Here is an 18119-nt window from a genome sequence, read left to right as displayed (position 1 = left end):
GGGGGGCTGAATTTCGGATTCTCGCTTCATGACTTTTTCCCCTGAAGTCTTGCGCACATTTTGACACCACATTTGTCCATATCGGACCTACCTAGGGGGTGTTATGGGCCAATTAGTATGCGCATGTCATTAAAATGGCTAATCGCTGCATAATATTATATTTGTGTACAGTTTACTGTCAATAGACAATGGCTTGCATTACTTTATAAATTTTGCTCAGGAATTGGTTTTTCACTTGGTTCATGCTTCTATATTGTTCTGAAATAAATTGGGCAAAGTTTAGAAACAATGATATACATAAGGAATATAAAACAATAGAAAACATAAGAAATAAAAACAATACAAAACATAACAACAAAGTTGTTTTTTTTTTCTCGTTTTTTTCCTCTCTCTGAGGGGGAAATTGAGTTTTTATCCACATAGATGATTAAAATAACTCTTATCCTTCCACATGATTTACTGGGCACTCTTAGAAAACAATAAAATACATAACAAATGTAAACAGTAAAAACAAAAGAAAAAAGACATTGGAAAAACAAAAGAATAACTGATATTTTCACTTTTTGAGACAAAAAACATGATTTTGTAAAGTTAACTTCAAAAATGTTTTATGAGTATGGCAAATAACTTGTTTGATTTTTCTCACATTTCTATACTTTTTGTATTCATTGATTTTGCTTATATTTTGCATGCAAAATCACATATAAGCTCATTTTTATTTAAAAAATCAAAAATTAATATAAATTTGCATAAATTATACTTCAAGTTTACAATATCAGGGACAATAGAATACAACTGAAAAGAATGGTTTTGCCCATGGGTTCTGTAAAAGGATAATTTTACTTGTTTCATTTTAGTACGTCATACATTTCAAAAGTATGCAAAAAATTCATAAGTAGTAAATTTGCATAAATGCAAATCTGCTGTACTCTTAAAAATAGATAAGAATTGATTTCACATTTGGGAAACATTATTCTTCATTATTACAGAGTTTTCATGTAATTTTGTACTTGTTTAGGCTGAAATTATGAAAATATCCCCTAAATGCATAAAATATGCATTATGAATAATTAATTAGCTAATTATGCAAAAATTGCATAATTGATTGAAATAAATTACAGCATCAGATTCAGCACGCGAAGATCTATCAGCATGCAAATTTTCAAGTTCATCGGACATTGCGTTTCCGAGATCAATTGGGGGGGCCTCCCAGCCCCCCCCCCCCCCAGTATTTTTATGGAGCCAAATAGCCCAGTACAGTAAGGGTTAAGATACAATACAAGGTACATGTACACAGATATTTCTGGATAATGCATGATGCATAAGAAGAATGGACAATTATCAAAGTAATCTAATTGAATTGAACTAGGGTGTTTGATGCAAATCTTCTGTTGTATAAAATTCCTATTTCTTCATCAAATAGGCAATACCACAGACAAGAGGAAGAGTGAACTCATTGTAATGAATATACTTACTGCTCATTTTGATAAGAGGCAGAGTTTCATCCATGTTGTCATCTTGGTTCTGTGCAAAAGGAAAGTCAGTTTAATTATTTTCTGCTGCACAAATGTTAGCAATGACAATCCTAAAGGTAAACAAAAAAAAAGTGAAAATGGAGTCTTTTTTTTTTTTGGGGGGGGGGAGCAGAAAGCTAACGGTCATTACACTAATACTCTACTTATCACCAGTGGAATTGACACACAAGGACATTGAGATGAATACAATTGTACCATCTTATTTGCAGGCCATGATTGCTATAAAACAATACAAAATTGGTAACAATGATGTCCATCACAGGTTATAGATTACAGAACTTTTAATAAAGTGATTCTGTATTGTATACACCCATCATGTTGCAAATTTCTCTAAATCATCTTTACCCACAGATATAATGGATGTACTTCACATTAAATTACAAGCATTAATGTGCATAATAGGTTGGGCTCTACCAAACACAAACACACACACTCAAGATCATTTCTCCTAATTGTTTTTATTGAAACTGATTGACAAATTACCCTACATCCACATGTGACACCAGAAATTTTCATATGCACTTAAAGTTGGCAAATTTTGCAAGAGCCAAGATGTCTAAATTCAGAATGCACACAAGAGTTCTTATCTACGCCATATGAATCGAATGTCAGTGGCAATTCATAAACGTTTTGTGCTATATCAAAAAAAAATGCTGTTGGTGGAAATTTCACGCCGTTAAAGTTCTTTGCTTTACAGTAAATAAGCACCAAATTAAACAGTGTTTTTGTGTGTGTGTTTGTTTTTTTTTTTGGTGGTAGTCATGATAAAATCATGTGCATACTATAATTGGGCAGGGTACGAACTTGCCACCTCCTGATCACCAGACATTAATGAATGGCAATATTTTCTATCAGTTGCATTTTAGCATTATTTCTTTCTTAGCAAAATCAGCTGAAATTTGGCAAAGACATAATATCAGTCACATTACCCTAGTTGCCAACTTCACACTCTTATAATCTTGATTGATCTCCACTTGCAGATATTCATAAAATTCCTAAATCTTCTTGTTTGATAACCTTTTCCTAAAAATATTCACTAATCTATGATTATCTTTGCAATCAGTAGGGCCAACTAGTTCTGAAAAAGTGTAGCATTGTACTCACCTCATATTCACCATCATCAGCTTTGTTTCTGTCCCCATCTTCTTCTTCATCCTCTTCACTATCCTCATCTTCAAGCCAGTCTTCGTCCTCCTCATCTTCGTTCTCCTCTTTGCAATCTTCATCTTTCTCCTCCTCAGATTCTTCTTTGTCCTGGCTTCCCCCAGCCTCATTTTTGACAGGGGTGTCCACTTCAATCTCTACATCATATCTACTAGAGCTGTCACTTTTGGTTTCTGTAAACAGGAGTAAAGGCATAATCTAATAAGGGCTAAGATGGGTAATATACATGTAGATGTTCTGTCTGTACTTTTTTATTGATGAAAAGCTACTGTAACTTGAGTGTAATGCAAGCAATTTCTGTTGGCACTGATTTGAAAATGATTGTCATACTTAGGAACTAATAGTATCTTACACCTTTTTCCACTTAAAACTCACTCCCATGAAAATTCAACAAGTTTATATAAACAGTAAAAATAGGTAGAACTACAGGTATTATTCTCACTCTATCTTAGCCATTGTGTGTGTTATTATGTGTAAAGGTTGTTTTTAACATTCACCCTCATATGCCGACCCTGTGTAATTTCATTGCTGACCTATGTCATTATACCATTAATATTAGCACTTCCCTTCAGGAAATCTCTTGAAAATTCTAAGTCTTATTTCCAATCTGAGACATTGACAACTGATGAACCCAAATGTGGTCACGTCAAGGTTCATAAAATGAATGTGTTGTGTCAAAAGAAGTGTTCAGCATGCGTTTGCTAGCTTGTTTGTGCCTGACTACAATTGTGACTCTGCATCACAAAACCAACAAAAAGTTGCCAGACATGGATATTTGGTTAAGGGCAGATTATGAAAAAGCAGACTCAAAGCTTTAAAATGATTTACAGCTTAATGCAAATGAATGCTCCTAAGCTATCGAAATACTGAAAGAAAACACACACTCTGGAAAAGTGTGAACTGAGAAAAGAGGCTGTGAAGTACAGTGACTATATTCAAGTGTTTTATCTTCACCAAATCATGCTAGCTGTGCGATGAATGGGAAGAAAGACACAGTGTAAGCCACAAGAGTAACAACAATGAAGGAATTATCAGATTAAGCTCAAATTAAATATGCTTCATTACAACATTCTGGCCATGATTGATGCTAACAGTAAAAGTTATTAAAGTTAAAGTTGAAAGGAGAGAGTACTGCGTAAAGGATCGTCAAGAAATGAAAAGGAGCCTCAAAGACATGCTTGATCTCGCTACTGTTTGTTACAAATAAATATATCTTATATACTGTATATATATATATATACATGTATATATATATATATATATATACAAAAAGCTGCTGAAAACACACTTCCCATTTACAATGTTTGGAATCAAACAGAAAAATAATGGAGAAGGATAGCTCTTTCAGAAAATATGAAAAACTCAAGATTGAGTTGGTTGAACCGTTTCACCTTTTTTGAGTCCTGACTTGAAATCAGGTGGTGCAACTGTTTGTTGGTTTTGTGATGCACAATCACAATTATACACATACCTGTCCTTATTTCTCCTTCCTGATGGCTCTGCTGTCCGAGCAATGCAATAACGTCTTGACCTTCCTGAATACAAGAATCAAACACACAAGTAAACAAACTTTTAAAAGACAAATGAAAACTGTATATGTGTCTACAGTACAAACCAGTCTGGACAGCATGCGCATGATGTTATGCAGCGCTGCACACTGGCATTGGTCCGACAGTCCAGGACCTGTAAAAATCACTGTGGGACCAGTAGCTTCTTCAGAAATGGGCAAGTAGATAATGGAACATACAAAACTGGGTAAAGGTACCTACTGGTCAGACAGACAAGTTGGATCAGTAGGGAAAAAAAAAACAACAAGCAAATGGGGTAATGTGCAGCCCTGTGTTATGTTCCATTTAGGGTTAAATATATCATATAAATCATAATGCTTTCCTTTCCATTTAAGCTCATTCACCTATAATCATTCCTAAATGAAGGCAGTACAGTACTAAGTAGTACTTTTTAGCTTACCAAAGATCTATTTGAGGGTAGCTCTGTGTAGGTGTGTTCTACATGAATATAAAGAAGCTTAAAGAACGATATATATTATAATTTATATATGGTCGATTCCATTGAAAAGTGTACAAATCATGTCCAACCCTTTCATAAAAAATTAAATGCTTAATTTGAATAAGTTTTGTATTACACATATGCACAGCGATGAGACCTTTCGAGCCATATATAATCTGATGGACTTTCCTGCAATGTTTTAGTTTTTATGAGCAACCAACCGCCAAAATTTGATGTTTTTTATGAAAAATCCTTAAAGCAATTCCAAATTCTGTTTTAATGGGAAATCAATACTGGGTTTAAGCAATATCTAAAATGCCCATAGGATTGTCGCTAATGTGAAGATTATTTTCAGATAATCTCACTTTTATTCGGTAATCCTCCGATTTTTAATAACTTTTTTCCTGATGGTAAATTTGAGCTTTACCTACGAATGTCAATTCAAATTAACCTCTCTGAATGTCATGATGTTGTTATATTTGGATGTATTTGTGCTTTACGCATTGCCTAATATGTTCACATGAAAAATGCATTGTCATAATTCACATGGTTTGTTTAGTAAATTTCATACAAATGTCGACACCTGAAAACGTCCGAATATCTATGAATAATTTTATCAAACACTGAATTGTCAACAGATTAGTATATTAGTGAAGTATTTTTGTATTGATAAAGGGAGAAATAGCTATTGTTACTGTCACCAACATTTCAGAATGAAGAACTTTATGTTTCCGGAAATTTTCAGCATTAAATGCTGTATTCGTAGGCAATTCTTACCAAGCAACATGTTATCTACAAATACAAATACAGGTGCTGTCCTCTTTTGAGACTTTCAAAACGCGGCAGAATTGAACACGCATGCCATACTGTACGAATGTTGGAGTTAGGCACAGCTGATTTGTGTTTGTGTAAGTATCTTTTTACTTCTAATGTACCTAACGTCAGCGTGAAAATCGACAGTGTCACTCTAGAAGATGGAAAAGAAGATGTCAAACCAGAAAGTGATGTGACAGATGTACCTAATCTAGGTAAGGATGACCATGTAGTTGCCGTACATGGTAAGAGATGGTACATAGCCAAGATCGTTGGGCTTGATGAAGATGGTGACTACATTCTGTCATTCATGACGCCCGTGCGATCAAAGTGGAAGTGAAGACAGAGCGATGTAGGAACAATTGATCGCAAAAACATCCTCCTCAAAGTCAAAGAACCACAGAAAGACAACAAAGGTGTTTTGCTTAACATTCGCCCAAGTGAGTTAGAAATGGTCCACAAACCATACGCAAAATTCAAAGTAGACCATGCCAAGAACGCTTAAATAAACAATGGTTTTCTTGGTCAAATCAATTCTCCAAACTGCCAAAAGTTGTCTTAAAGTTCATAACTGAGTAAGAGTGCTTGCTTGTGAACTTCCTATGAAATTATGAAGGAAAAAAATAGAACGCATAAAACTTCATTGTGTATAAATGGAACTCACCTATTAAAATTATAATCCTTTCAGACTCATCCAAAAATGAAAACATAAAAGAAACTAAAGAAAGAATGTGCTATTCATGAATAAGTTTTTTTTTTTTTTTTTTTTTTATTAAAATTATGCAATGCATTAGCGATTTTAATACTGGATCCATAATAAACTTTAGAGGGATCATGTTTGATTGATATAATTGTTGTTTCAAATAAATTTTGACTGGTACAGTGTCAAGTTAGCTATTATATTTTGTTCTTTGCTAAAAGTAATGGACATGTACACCCACATAATTCGTTGTGGCCATTATGAACCGCCAAACAGTCGTTTCAGGGTCAAATTTTGAATTTTGAGGTTTCAAATACATAATATTATTCTTAATTATCATTTCCTAATATTTCAGAGATGTAAAATGGTTACTTTTTAAATTATTTGGGTTTAAAAACATCCTTTCTTCCAAGACTTATGACAAAATTGTTCGACGGTTTGTAAAGCACATGCATTACCTGTGCAAATCAACGCGTGCACTGAGTGCGCAAAGTGTTGTGGATTTTACGAACTGTCAAACAATGCTGTTCGCCGCACAACAAACAGTACATAAACTCTCTTAATTTCTAGGACTTAAATTTTAAATCTTTCTTACGACTTAAAATATTTTAAGTCTTTAAGACTTATTTTAGGTGGCTTCGATTAAAAGTTGAGTGTCGAAGCTGTTCGCAATCTAAATCTAACAAGGACTTAAACTTTCAGCCAATCAGATGACTTGTAAATGACGTCATGCGCTATCTTGAACCGCCTAAAACCGGAATTGGCGCTGGCCGTCACTTTGCTTCATGCGATGCTAGATAGCGTAGTCATACACACACATTCAGTGCACAATATGTACATTGTGCATGTACTATAGTACTTGTACGTAACGCTATTGACTCGAACAGTTCAGTTGGTCTTGAAGGCAGAAGTCATGCAGGCCGGAGTTTTTTGAGGGCATGATCTGACGGAAGCTTGACCAAGTTGCTTAAAGGTGAGCATATTACTGTATGAATGCTTAAGAATGTGTTTGATAACTCTGGGACTCAGTAACCATGGATAAAAAATGTTAAGATGTGCACTAACCGCCCTACATTTTTGGCGAGTTTGAGCCTTGCCGCTGTATACAGCGCTGTCCATCCCTGAAGCGCCAGTGCTAACGTTAGCTGTTCATGGCTATTCTATGTGTCTATCCAAACATTGTAACAAGTTACATGTAGGCTAACGTTATACTAGTAATGTGGGGGCTCTATTTCGGTGAAACTGCAAGTACAAGTGTAATAATACAGGGACTCTTATAAAGCGCCCATTCTACCTAATGATTTACGATGTTGGTGTCTTGACTGAAAGGTAAAGCTATGGGCATAACAGGCTACTGTAGCGTAGGCCTAACGGTTAACTGTCGTCTAACACTGAGTAACAGTAACAAGTCAGTGTCAGTTCACCCCTTCCTACACTCTTGTAAGTTTTAATTTGTCAATTTCTACATAGAAAGGCACAGTTCTAGGCCTTATCATGCCCCACTATGCTGTGATAAAATGTAGGGCATATGCTGTTAGATGGGTTTTATTTTTAACGTTGTGTTTAGGCAGGGAGGTGCTCCCTGGTTTAGGCCACCAATAGTACGTAGACCCTATGGGCGTTACAATAGAACTGCGACCAGCCCAAACACGAAGCCCCCTGTGTGATGAGCGCCCCAGGGTTTAGGGCGCCAATGTTGCAATGCCAGTACAGTAGCGTCAAGCTCTGAACTGTAAAAACTTCTATCGCATGGGCCATATTGGCTGACATCACCAATTTCTATTGACTCCCATATCAAAATAGGGGGTCTACAATTAATAAACAGTTTCTGTTCCATTGCATGACTAGGTCTACTGAGTCTGATGTCACAATAAACAATTACCTTAGGCGTGTGCACTCAACACTCTTACTATCAAGCGTGCATCATGTCACTCATTTTACTGGAATAATCAACTTCAATGCTACTTGCACTCGGCTGCGTACATGTGTATGTAATGTGAATGTGCTACTGATTTGCATTCCATGAAAATACTTCTACTATTATTACTACCACTCAGTAGTAGGCCTGGACACCTAGGCCTTATGCCAAGTTATGGTTGCCATTTCTGCACTGAATTCAAGACTCTTTCTTGAACTAGTAAGTCTGTTAGTGTTCTATATTGTTGAAGGCGTTGTATGAAACAAATAATGTATGGGATTAACTCGTACAATGGAACAAGATTTCGCACCTGGATAAAGGTATTCTACTCCAGTCTTTCTCTTTGTAGCATAATCAATGTGGTGATCTGTGTTTGAGTAGAAAAATCTAGACTTAAAAATTCTACAGATCTACACTTCTGGCTGAGATGTATGCATTAAGCATCACATACACCAGTGAGAGAATGTAGTGAAGTTTTACAATATATGAGGCCTTTTTTTATTTTTTACTTTTAATATTTTTTTAAGATAATGGGAATGCAAATTACCTGTTATTTGTATAATTTGTACTCCAAGGATTACTCTGTCAGGACTATCCCTTCTTGGTGTTTAGATATGCAAGACATCCCTGGTATTTCTAAAAATTGATTTTAACGATAACATCTGAAACAAAAATCAGAGATATCGGTCTCATTTTTTCCTCCAGCATGAAATACAACCCTCGAGACCAATAAGAAATAATTAATTACATAAAAATCTAGAAATGTGGCTATGGCGACCGTTTATACCCCCGAAGCATATTTGTTTTCTTCCTTTTTTTTTTTGTCAAGCGTTTCTGTTTTTCATTTTCCACTTCCTTATCACTGATATTTCACAGTTTTTGTGTTTATTTTCAGATCAATACGGACTTTGCCCAGTTGTACCGAGAAAAGTGCAGGAGATGGTGAACAGATGGGGGCCATTTTACGTCAATAGAATCTTGCACTTGCCAAGCGAAACCACCCTTAGTTGGAAGACATCGTAAGAAGATGTGAAGACATGGATGGAGACAGTAAGTCCTTCCGCCAATCCTCATAGATCTTGTGGCATTGATTATAATTACTGGAACAATTTCTGTCCAAAGTGTAAGAGTAAAACTTACTCATTTGTTTATGCTTCATTGCTATTACACCTTTCAGGAAAGTGAATGTGTACGAGTTTGCTCTTCATAGACTGATATTGATAATAAGTCGAAAACTGAATGTTAGGGATTGTCAGAGCTGATACAATACGTCATATCTAATATGTTAAAGAGAATGGGTGAAATACTTAAAGTTGAAAAAAAAATTGTGTTGTGTTCCATTCTATAGGAATTTTGTGGAATGTCACTACTTGCACACAGACCCAACATCCCCATGTAGAAGAAAGGGAGAGGACCTCTCATGCTCCCGAGGGATGCCCAGCAGTACCTGGTGCAGAATGACTATGTGCCTGTAAGTACCGTATATGCTTAATGTTTATAGACTTGAAATCAGTTTATGATCAAATCATTGAGCTTCCAATTTTGAGAATTATCAATATGCATGATTCATTGGGCTTTTAAGTACCAGCTCATGTTTAGAGAAGAATATTTGAGCTTCGTATCTTACAAAGCAAGACTCGTGTAGAATCTGCATGTACTCAGTAACAGGTGGAATTTAAAAATCTGAATTTCTCATGCTGTCGTGAGAAATGCAAAGTTTTCTTCTCTGATATATCAGTGTTTTTGAAGCGATTCTTCTCAAACAAACTTTAGAACATTCAGCAATGAGTATTGTGTAGGGGTATCTACCGTGTTTTGACAGTTTTCTTTTAAATTCATTAAATTACGGATTAAAAATGCATGCTGACTTCTATTGATTTGTAATAATATGTACATCAAATATCTTATGAGTCTGGAACATGTAAATATCAAGTAGGCCCCACCCCGATGATGGCAAAAAGTAATCTGATTTCTGGGAATTTTTTTCAAGGCTTTGAGGTTTACCAGATGAGACAAAATGTTTTAAAATAATATGTTCCGAAATATATCAGAAATATTTACTTGTACATCACAAACTAAAAGTTATGTGATGAATATGTTATTAGTACATTGTATTTAAGATCAATATGTAAAATTATATTTTAATATTTTTTCCCTCCAGAGTGCCCTCTCACTGAGAACTTAACTTCCCTCTATGTTAAGCAAAGTTTATTGATAATAATTGTAGCCTTTGTCATTTGCTCAAACGATTCAAGTGAAATTTAGTTCGAAATATCAGTAGTGCTATACATGTTTAATCTCTTTTCAGGTAGGAACCAATGTTCATGGCATTGCTGATGCAGACACTCCAACCCCAGCCCCAAGCATCTTCTGATCTGGAGATTCTCCCACCTGAAAGCCCTAGCAAACGGGAAACGCCAAGTTGATCTGCGCGAAACGTATACATCACGAGCGAGAAGCGCGAAGTTCAGTGATGAAAGATGCCACCTTCAGCCAGCCCTGCTTAGTCAGATAAGGGAGTGACTAGACGTACATCAAGTATTTTCTCATCCTGGACAAGACCATACTAAGTCCAGGCTGGAGATGACCGGAAGCAAGAATTTCACAGACTCTTTAAAGCCCACTGTGTCTTCATCGTCAAATATGCTTGGGTGCTTGAAGCATTCTTTGATTTTGTGGCGGCATATTCATGTCACTGCTACAATCCCAAGTGAGGGCTTCGTTCTGGGCATTAGCCACGAACTTCAAGAACACGTCAGTGTATGATGCTAGTAAGATTTTCCGACATTGTGCCACAAACCCATGCACACAAGAAGCATATCTGACTTGCCCTGGTTGTAGTAAAGTTTCCCTGTAATTTTTTTTTGTGTGCATTTTTAAATGAAAATAACACAATAAGGAAAGTTAATGCCGCAATGTTTCCTTTAGAGGTGCTATCATGTATGTGTGTGCCTCACTTTTGCATTTGCATTGCTACGTGAACATTTCAACAATATTTCTTAAAGTTTTCTTAATTTTCAGTGAATTCTTAAATCAAAGTAACACAGGTAAAATGCTGCAATGTTTCCTTTGAAGATACTATCATGCATAATGTTTGACTCATGGATATTGAGTTATGTTATGTGTGCCTCACTTTTCCATTTATATTGAGCTACAAATCCATGCACACAAGAAGCATGTCTGTCATGCCCTGGTTGTGGTAAAGTTTCCTTGTAATTTTTTTTTTGTGTGTGCATTTTTAAATGAAAATAACACAATAAGGAAAGTTAATGCCGCAATGTTTCCTTTAGAGGTGCTATCATGTATGTGTGTGCCTCACTTTTGCATTTGCATTGCTACGTGAACATTTCAACAATATTTCAAGTTTTTATACATGTCCAGTTTCAATTTATTTATTGTTCATCTTTGGCTTGTTTTCTGTATATTATGTCTGGTTGATGATGAAAAAAAAAAGTAATGCCAGATCCGCATTGATTTAAATTGAAAGAAGAAAGTTTAAGTTCCCCTGAACACTTTTGTAATTATTCAACGATTACCTAATTTTCATCACTCCCACAGTGTTGTTGAGCCATTGTCCATCACATTTATTGAGCGCTGATTTGTTGCTATTTTCATTATGACGTTGTGGCTAAACACTTTAATATGAAACTCTCTATTTATAAAGAAATAAACTTTGTTTTTCCAGCCAAAGTATGTGCTTGAACCCACGAGGAAGGATAGATTCAGCGCAGATGGGCACCTTAAACAAATTTAGAGCATTTGACTTGAAATTTGGCACACATGACCACTATGGTATATAGATATGGAAACAATGTGGTGAGCAATGCGTTGCCATGGTAACAGCTTTTTTTAAACCAAAAAACATACAAAAATATTGTGGATTCAGCTAACTTCCTTTAGTCTTCGAGCATTTAGCTTGAAATTTGGCACAAAAGACCACTGTGGTATGTAGATGTGTAAACGTATTCTTTCGTAAGTGTCGATCAATGTGTTGCCATGGTAACGGCATATTTTGAATGAAAATCATACAAAAAATATTGTGGATTCAGTTAACTCCCTCTTTGAGTAATTGGCTTGACATTTGGCACATGCAACAACTTTAGCATATAGATGTGCAAACTTAATCTTTCATCAATGGTGAACAATGCATTGCCATGGTAACAGCATCTTTTCACTAAAATGCATACAAAGATATTGTGGATTCATGTAACAACCTCAGTCTTTGAGCATTTAGCTTGAAATTTGGCACACCTGACCACTATGGTACGTACATGTGCAAACTTAACCTTTCGTCATTGTTGATCATTGTGTTGCCATGGTAACAACATAGTTTGAATGAAAATCATACAAAAACATTTTGGATTCAGGTAACTCCCTCAGTCTTTGAGCATTTGGCTTTAAATTTGGCACATGCAACCATTGTAGTTCAGAAATATGCAAACTTCATATTTCATCATTGTTAAACAATGTGTTGCCATGGTAACGGTGCATTTTCAATGAAAATCATACAAACATTTCGATTCTCCTGTCTCTGTTTAGAGCATTTTGGCTTCAAATTTGGCACATGTTACCTCTACATTACCTAGATGTGCAAAAAATCTTTTGTCAGTGTGGAAAACGTGTTGCCATGGTAACAGTATATTTTGCATGAAAATGATACACTAATGTGAATTCAACTAAACCCCTCACCCTTTTAGCATTTAGCTTGAAATTTGGCACATATGACGGCTATGATATACTTGTAGGGCCTATAGTTGTGCAAACTTCAATTTTTTCTTAATGTCCAACATTGTGTTGCCATGGTTACACAATTTTTAGTAAAAACCATAGAAATCGTCAGTTTATTTATCTTGCTCACTCAGTTTTTGAGCACTTGATTTGAGAGGTGGAACAGTGCATTGCCATGGTAATTTTTTTCTTTATTAAAAAGTAAGAAAAAATGATCCTGGTTGAGCTAATTCCCTCAATTGTGGGTGGGGGTATATTAATCACAATGAGTGATAATTCTAGTTAAAAATTCAGATTGCATCACTTCAACATAGTGCTTTGTTACGAGATATGACATCAAAGTAATTAAGAAACTAGTGGTCCATCTCACTTGAACAGTCTCTTGAGATGGTTCCCTGTCATCAGTTGAGATGGATTCTTAAATAGATTAAGCAGGAATTTGTATATTCTTTTGTCAAACATTTTGTCTACCAAAATGCAGTATGGAAATGTACTTATGTAAATCCATTTCAGACAATCGATATTCAAGGAATTTTAGAAGTAATTTTAGAATTTAATTGTTATTTGAGCTTCTTAATGTTTTAAGGTGAATTTACTTCAGAGTTTACATAGATCTTGCTCCCTACTGTTGTATGTAATACAGTTTGGATTCAATTGTAAATTTTCCCTACGGAATAGTGGAAAAATTAGGGAAGTCTGGTAAGAAATAAGGAAATGTAACACGTTTTCAGAAAACATTTCTTGACTAGTCCGTATGAATATGCAAATACATGCAGGTGAAAAGTGTAAAAATATTTTGAAGGAATGACATCAATTCCCTCATTTGGACGTTCATAAAGACTGGACAAGATCTGTTTTCTGGAAATGTGTGAAATTGAAAAGAGGCATATCTTCCTTATTTCGTAGCTGATTTTCATAGTCTTTACACCATTCTGTGTAGGGAAATTTCTTCTCTTTTCTAATTTGATTACACTAATTTTGGCCTTTACTTCCCTCTTGATTAAATTTATACTATGCATCATTCCAAAAAATCAAATAATTCTTTAAATTGCATGCATGGGACGTACAAAGCGTGTAAATCTAAACGTCAACTTAATGGAGGCTGTATTGTTTATTACACAGCATCATTTCTAAAATTTAAGTTATTAGAATTCATATATAATCTTATATTTGTTCATAGTTTCCATCTTAAGACTTCACGATGCTCACCAGGGAAAGAAATACATAAAATGAAAGTGAATCGAGTCGTATGGAGTCATCTTGCAAGATTTAAAAAAAAAAGTGAAAAAAGTAATCTATTTGGCAATGAAGGTTCCAGTCGTCTAGTAACTTGTTTACAGAACACAGTGAAAGAAGCATCAGTAACATGAATGTGAAGATGTGACCATCTGAGACTATTGCAAAATATGCTCTGTTTTCATCATGTCGTATTTCATTTTTTCTGGAGCCTACATGTGTATGACAATCATCTGTATATTTTGTAACTTATTGATGTTTGTGAAAAATGCATCAGTTTGATTTTGTTAAAATAAATAGACCTTTACATGTGAAGAAAGTGCATCAATTGGCTGTCATTTTCAGTAGTCTGAGTTTAAATCCATGATGGATTTATTTGAAATAAATCCAAGGAAGGCTTAAAATAAGTCTTTCGTCGCTTAAAATAAGTCTTTCGTCGTTTAAATCCAAGCTGGATTTATTCTAAAAACAAGTCTAAGAAAGATTTAAATGTAATCTAATAAGACTTAAAAAATAAATCCTATAGACTTGAAATTTAAGTCGAACATAGACTTAAATTTTTAAATCCTAGCTAAGACTTACTTTTAAGTCCTAAGGTTTTGTCCGTATTTACAGTCCGCTAGGACTTAAAGAAATAAATCCTTAGGACTTAAAAATAAATCCTAGAAATTTAGAGAGAAGGTACACTGTATATGCGCGATTATTGAAGGTGCCTGTTTTACGAACTGACGAACAATTTATGCTTTAACACACAGTTCAATGGGATTACACAAAACGGAAGGATGTTACGAATGGGCAAACAATTTTAGCGCTTAATATAATTTGAAATATATAACAGCTCATGGTAAGCTGTATAGGTCAAAAACTACAGTATTTACTAAAAATATTGTCACTCTGCTAAAATTGGTTCAACTTGACAACGGCAAATAAGGAGATTCTTTGTTGCAAAATTGCATTTTTTTTTCAAACACCATTTTCCCAAAAGCCATTTTTTCGTTGGTTTCGTTGGTTCGTAATGGCCGCGACGATATAAACCAAATAAACACATCATCATGGAGAAAAGACTGAACAGGGTTCAGTTACATAGAGTTTATACTGTTTGAAATTACGATGGATAATCATATTACATGTTCTTTAAAATGTTAGATAGATTTTTCAGCACGAAAACATAAATAAAGAAATGATAGAAAACAAAGCATTACCTACGAATACGTTTGTACAATGCTAAAGTATTGGCGAATTCTATCTTCAGAAGCCATGATCAATCTTTATAATGATCATGATTAATTGCTACTATTGTGGTTATAAAGCCTATTTTGATTGATGCAATGTATATTCACATGTTTTGTACTTTGTTGAATGTTATATTACTAGGTATACCAACGGTATGAGAAAATGACAGAATAACGATGGATGTTCTTTTATCACAGGAGTTTTTACAGCTTGAAAATAAGACGGAAAAACATTTCACTAGTTGATATCAAGCGCATTTACAGAGTGACTTGATCAGCGAAGTATATCATCAGATCATGCTGCTTAGTTATTATTTTGTTACCTATCACAGTTACCTACGAATACTTTTTTCAAATGTCCGTCAGATGAAATATTTAAGATACATGTCACAAATTCATAGCTTGCTAAAACTGGTACTTCATCCTCTTTTGATTGCATGAAAACCAACATTTGCAAGGGCCAGATCGTGAAACTATACTAACTGAAGCAATGTCATGTTTAAAGTTGTCTAATTGAAAAAAAAAAAGGTCAATTGAATCTAAAACGTGGGAAGCCAACCTAAAATAGGACTATATGTGAAAATAGCGACTCCATAGAATCACTATAGGGCCTTGTAGTTCATTTACAATCTTTACTCTAAGAAAATGTATTATACCATCATTGAAATTTGTGTAATTGTAACATAATTACCTTGTATTTGTAGGTAACATGCAAATGTGTTATTCTATTAAAGTTCATCCCCTCAGTACATGGTCAATTAGATCGATTAGTGATTGCAATTTGGGTTTTGAAAAGTTGAAACTATGTATTTTGCATGTGTAAAAGATAAAAGGTTTTGAACCACTTTGAAATTTGTCCTTCAAATGTGTGTTTTGTACACTTTTCACTGGAATCGACCATATATTTATGGGTGAAAACGTTGAACTATGTACAATTGGGCAAATCAGGGGTCAAAATTAAAACATGTGACTCACTGATACAAATATATCTCAGTGAAATGTCATTGATGTCAGTCAAACCTGATTATGTAGTGTTCCTGTGATTGTATCTGGATGCTTGACCTCACTCAGAGAGCTAAACGTGCGTAGACAGTCACTAGCTCGAATGTGCCCCAGTGACATATTATGAGATCGAGCAAACAAGTACTCATTTTCTGGGTTGACTCCTGCTTGATGTCGGTTATCAACTAGAGCAGAAATCCATTCCTCCATCTCTGATGTTAGTAGGGCAGGGACCGATCTGCCTCTTCTCCCAACAAGCTCGACCCGAAACAACTTCTTGCACAGTTCCTTTTTGAGTTGGGAAAGGGACTTGATAACAGTTGAATCTGGTAATCCATCTAATTTCTTGTAGTCACTAAGCTTTATCTTGGACATTTTTCTAGTCCTTCTTCTATTGAACATGGTAATTTGGGTTAGAGTTATTTCATTGAAGTCATTCCATGCTTCTGAATCGCTGGTATCTTCTTCTTCCCCTTTCCTTCAAGAAGTTAGTAAGATGAACAACATCTTCTGTGAGAGGGAGAAGTTCAATGCGATTCCTTTTCTGTTCATGCAGAGTTCTGAGGGCACTGGACGAAATGAAGTTTGGCCAATCACTTGTGCAACACTCACTGAATTTCTTCGCATTGTGGTACATTATTATTGTCATCTCCACTTCCGGATCCCTTGCCTTGTACTTTGGCCATTTTCTGCAAAGTGTGTCCTAATTTCAATGCTAGGGATGGTATTTTGTATTGATGTGTCTCTTCATCGTACCCAGCCACCTACTTCACTGCTGCTACCACGGTCCTAAACTTCCTCGGGTGAATGAATTCACTTATGAGCATTCTTGTTGTCTGTCACCTTCAGAAGCTTAGAAAGAAGGCGTCTGGACTCCCTCATTTTGTTTCTTGTGTCTGACAGTTTGTCTTTATCATGTCCACAAACACGATACTGCCTTTCAGCCATCTCTGTATTAGATTGTCGCTCTTTAATAGCAATCGTAGAGATCTTATCATTCTTCATTGTCAGTAGCACTTTATTTAATCCAGGCGATACACCCATTGGAGGTGGTAAGAGTAGTTTGCATGTTTTTGCTGGCCTTTCATGCTTCTTCTTTTGGTGAGATGGTTTCAGAGGGCAATCGTGTCTCCACAAATCGCTTCTCACATAATAGCCCCAGCAATGTTCACAAGGCTCGTAATCTGCTACTGAAGTTGGATGTGCTGGCCTATAAACTACATGAAATGTCCCTTCACCGTTTCGCAACACTGTGCAATTATGCCTGTGTGTGCCTTTATTCCTTAGAAGAGTCATTTTCTTTTTCTTTTCTTTTCTGTCTCTTTCATACTGTATTGCAGCTACTTCATCTTCTCGTCCATGTGCATCTCGTAAATGTCTCTGAATTTGGGACTGCATGGTTTGACAATATAAGCAAGGGTATTTTTTGTCACCTCTCTTTCCATTATTATTTGTCATCTGTACATGAATACTTCCTAGTTTATAAGGGGCTGCACTAGTTGATGGGAGCTGTACGTCACGTCTGCACCTAGAAACGTTGTCCTTATCATCAGTTCCTGATCCTGAAGATGGTGCATAATATGAACTATCCGAGTCAGTATCCTAAAATGAGTTTTGATAAAGAGAAAATACAGTAAACCTCGGATAAGTCGACGTCGAGTGAGTCGAAAATCACTTAACTCGAAGCAAAATAAAAAGTCCCGATTTTTCCCTATGTATTTTCTCTAAATATTTGGATAAGCCGAAGTACGAGAGTCGAATTTCGGCTGTGTCGAAGTAAAACA

General features: G+C 35.4%; 1 protein-coding gene across 1 annotated transcript in view; it reads right to left on the bottom strand.

The window, feature by feature from the left end:
* Positions 1 to 456: 456 nt before the first annotated feature.
* LOC139724766 (uncharacterized) overlaps positions 457 to 18119 on the bottom strand; it is a 59404-nt gene continuing 41741 nt past the window's right edge. Inside the window, exons 6-8 of the mRNA XM_071635883.1 lie at positions 4171 to 4234; positions 2640 to 2872; positions 457 to 468 (exon numbers count right to left, since the gene is read on the bottom strand). Coding sequence (XP_071491984.1) covers positions 457 to 468; positions 2640 to 2872; positions 4171 to 4234 — 309 coding nt within the window. The remainder of the gene's footprint in view (positions 469 to 2639; positions 2873 to 4170; positions 4235 to 18119) is intronic.

Source organism: Diadema antillarum, unplaced genomic scaffold, assembly GCF_040938485.1.
Source record: "Diadema antillarum isolate AM-2024a unplaced genomic scaffold, OU_Dant_1.0 scf00000227, whole genome shotgun sequence".
Lineage (NCBI taxonomy): Eukaryota > Metazoa > Echinodermata > Echinoidea > Diadematoida > Diadematidae > Diadema > Diadema antillarum.
Note: the sequence above shows the minus strand (reverse complement) of the source record. Positions and strands in the feature narration are given on the sequence as shown.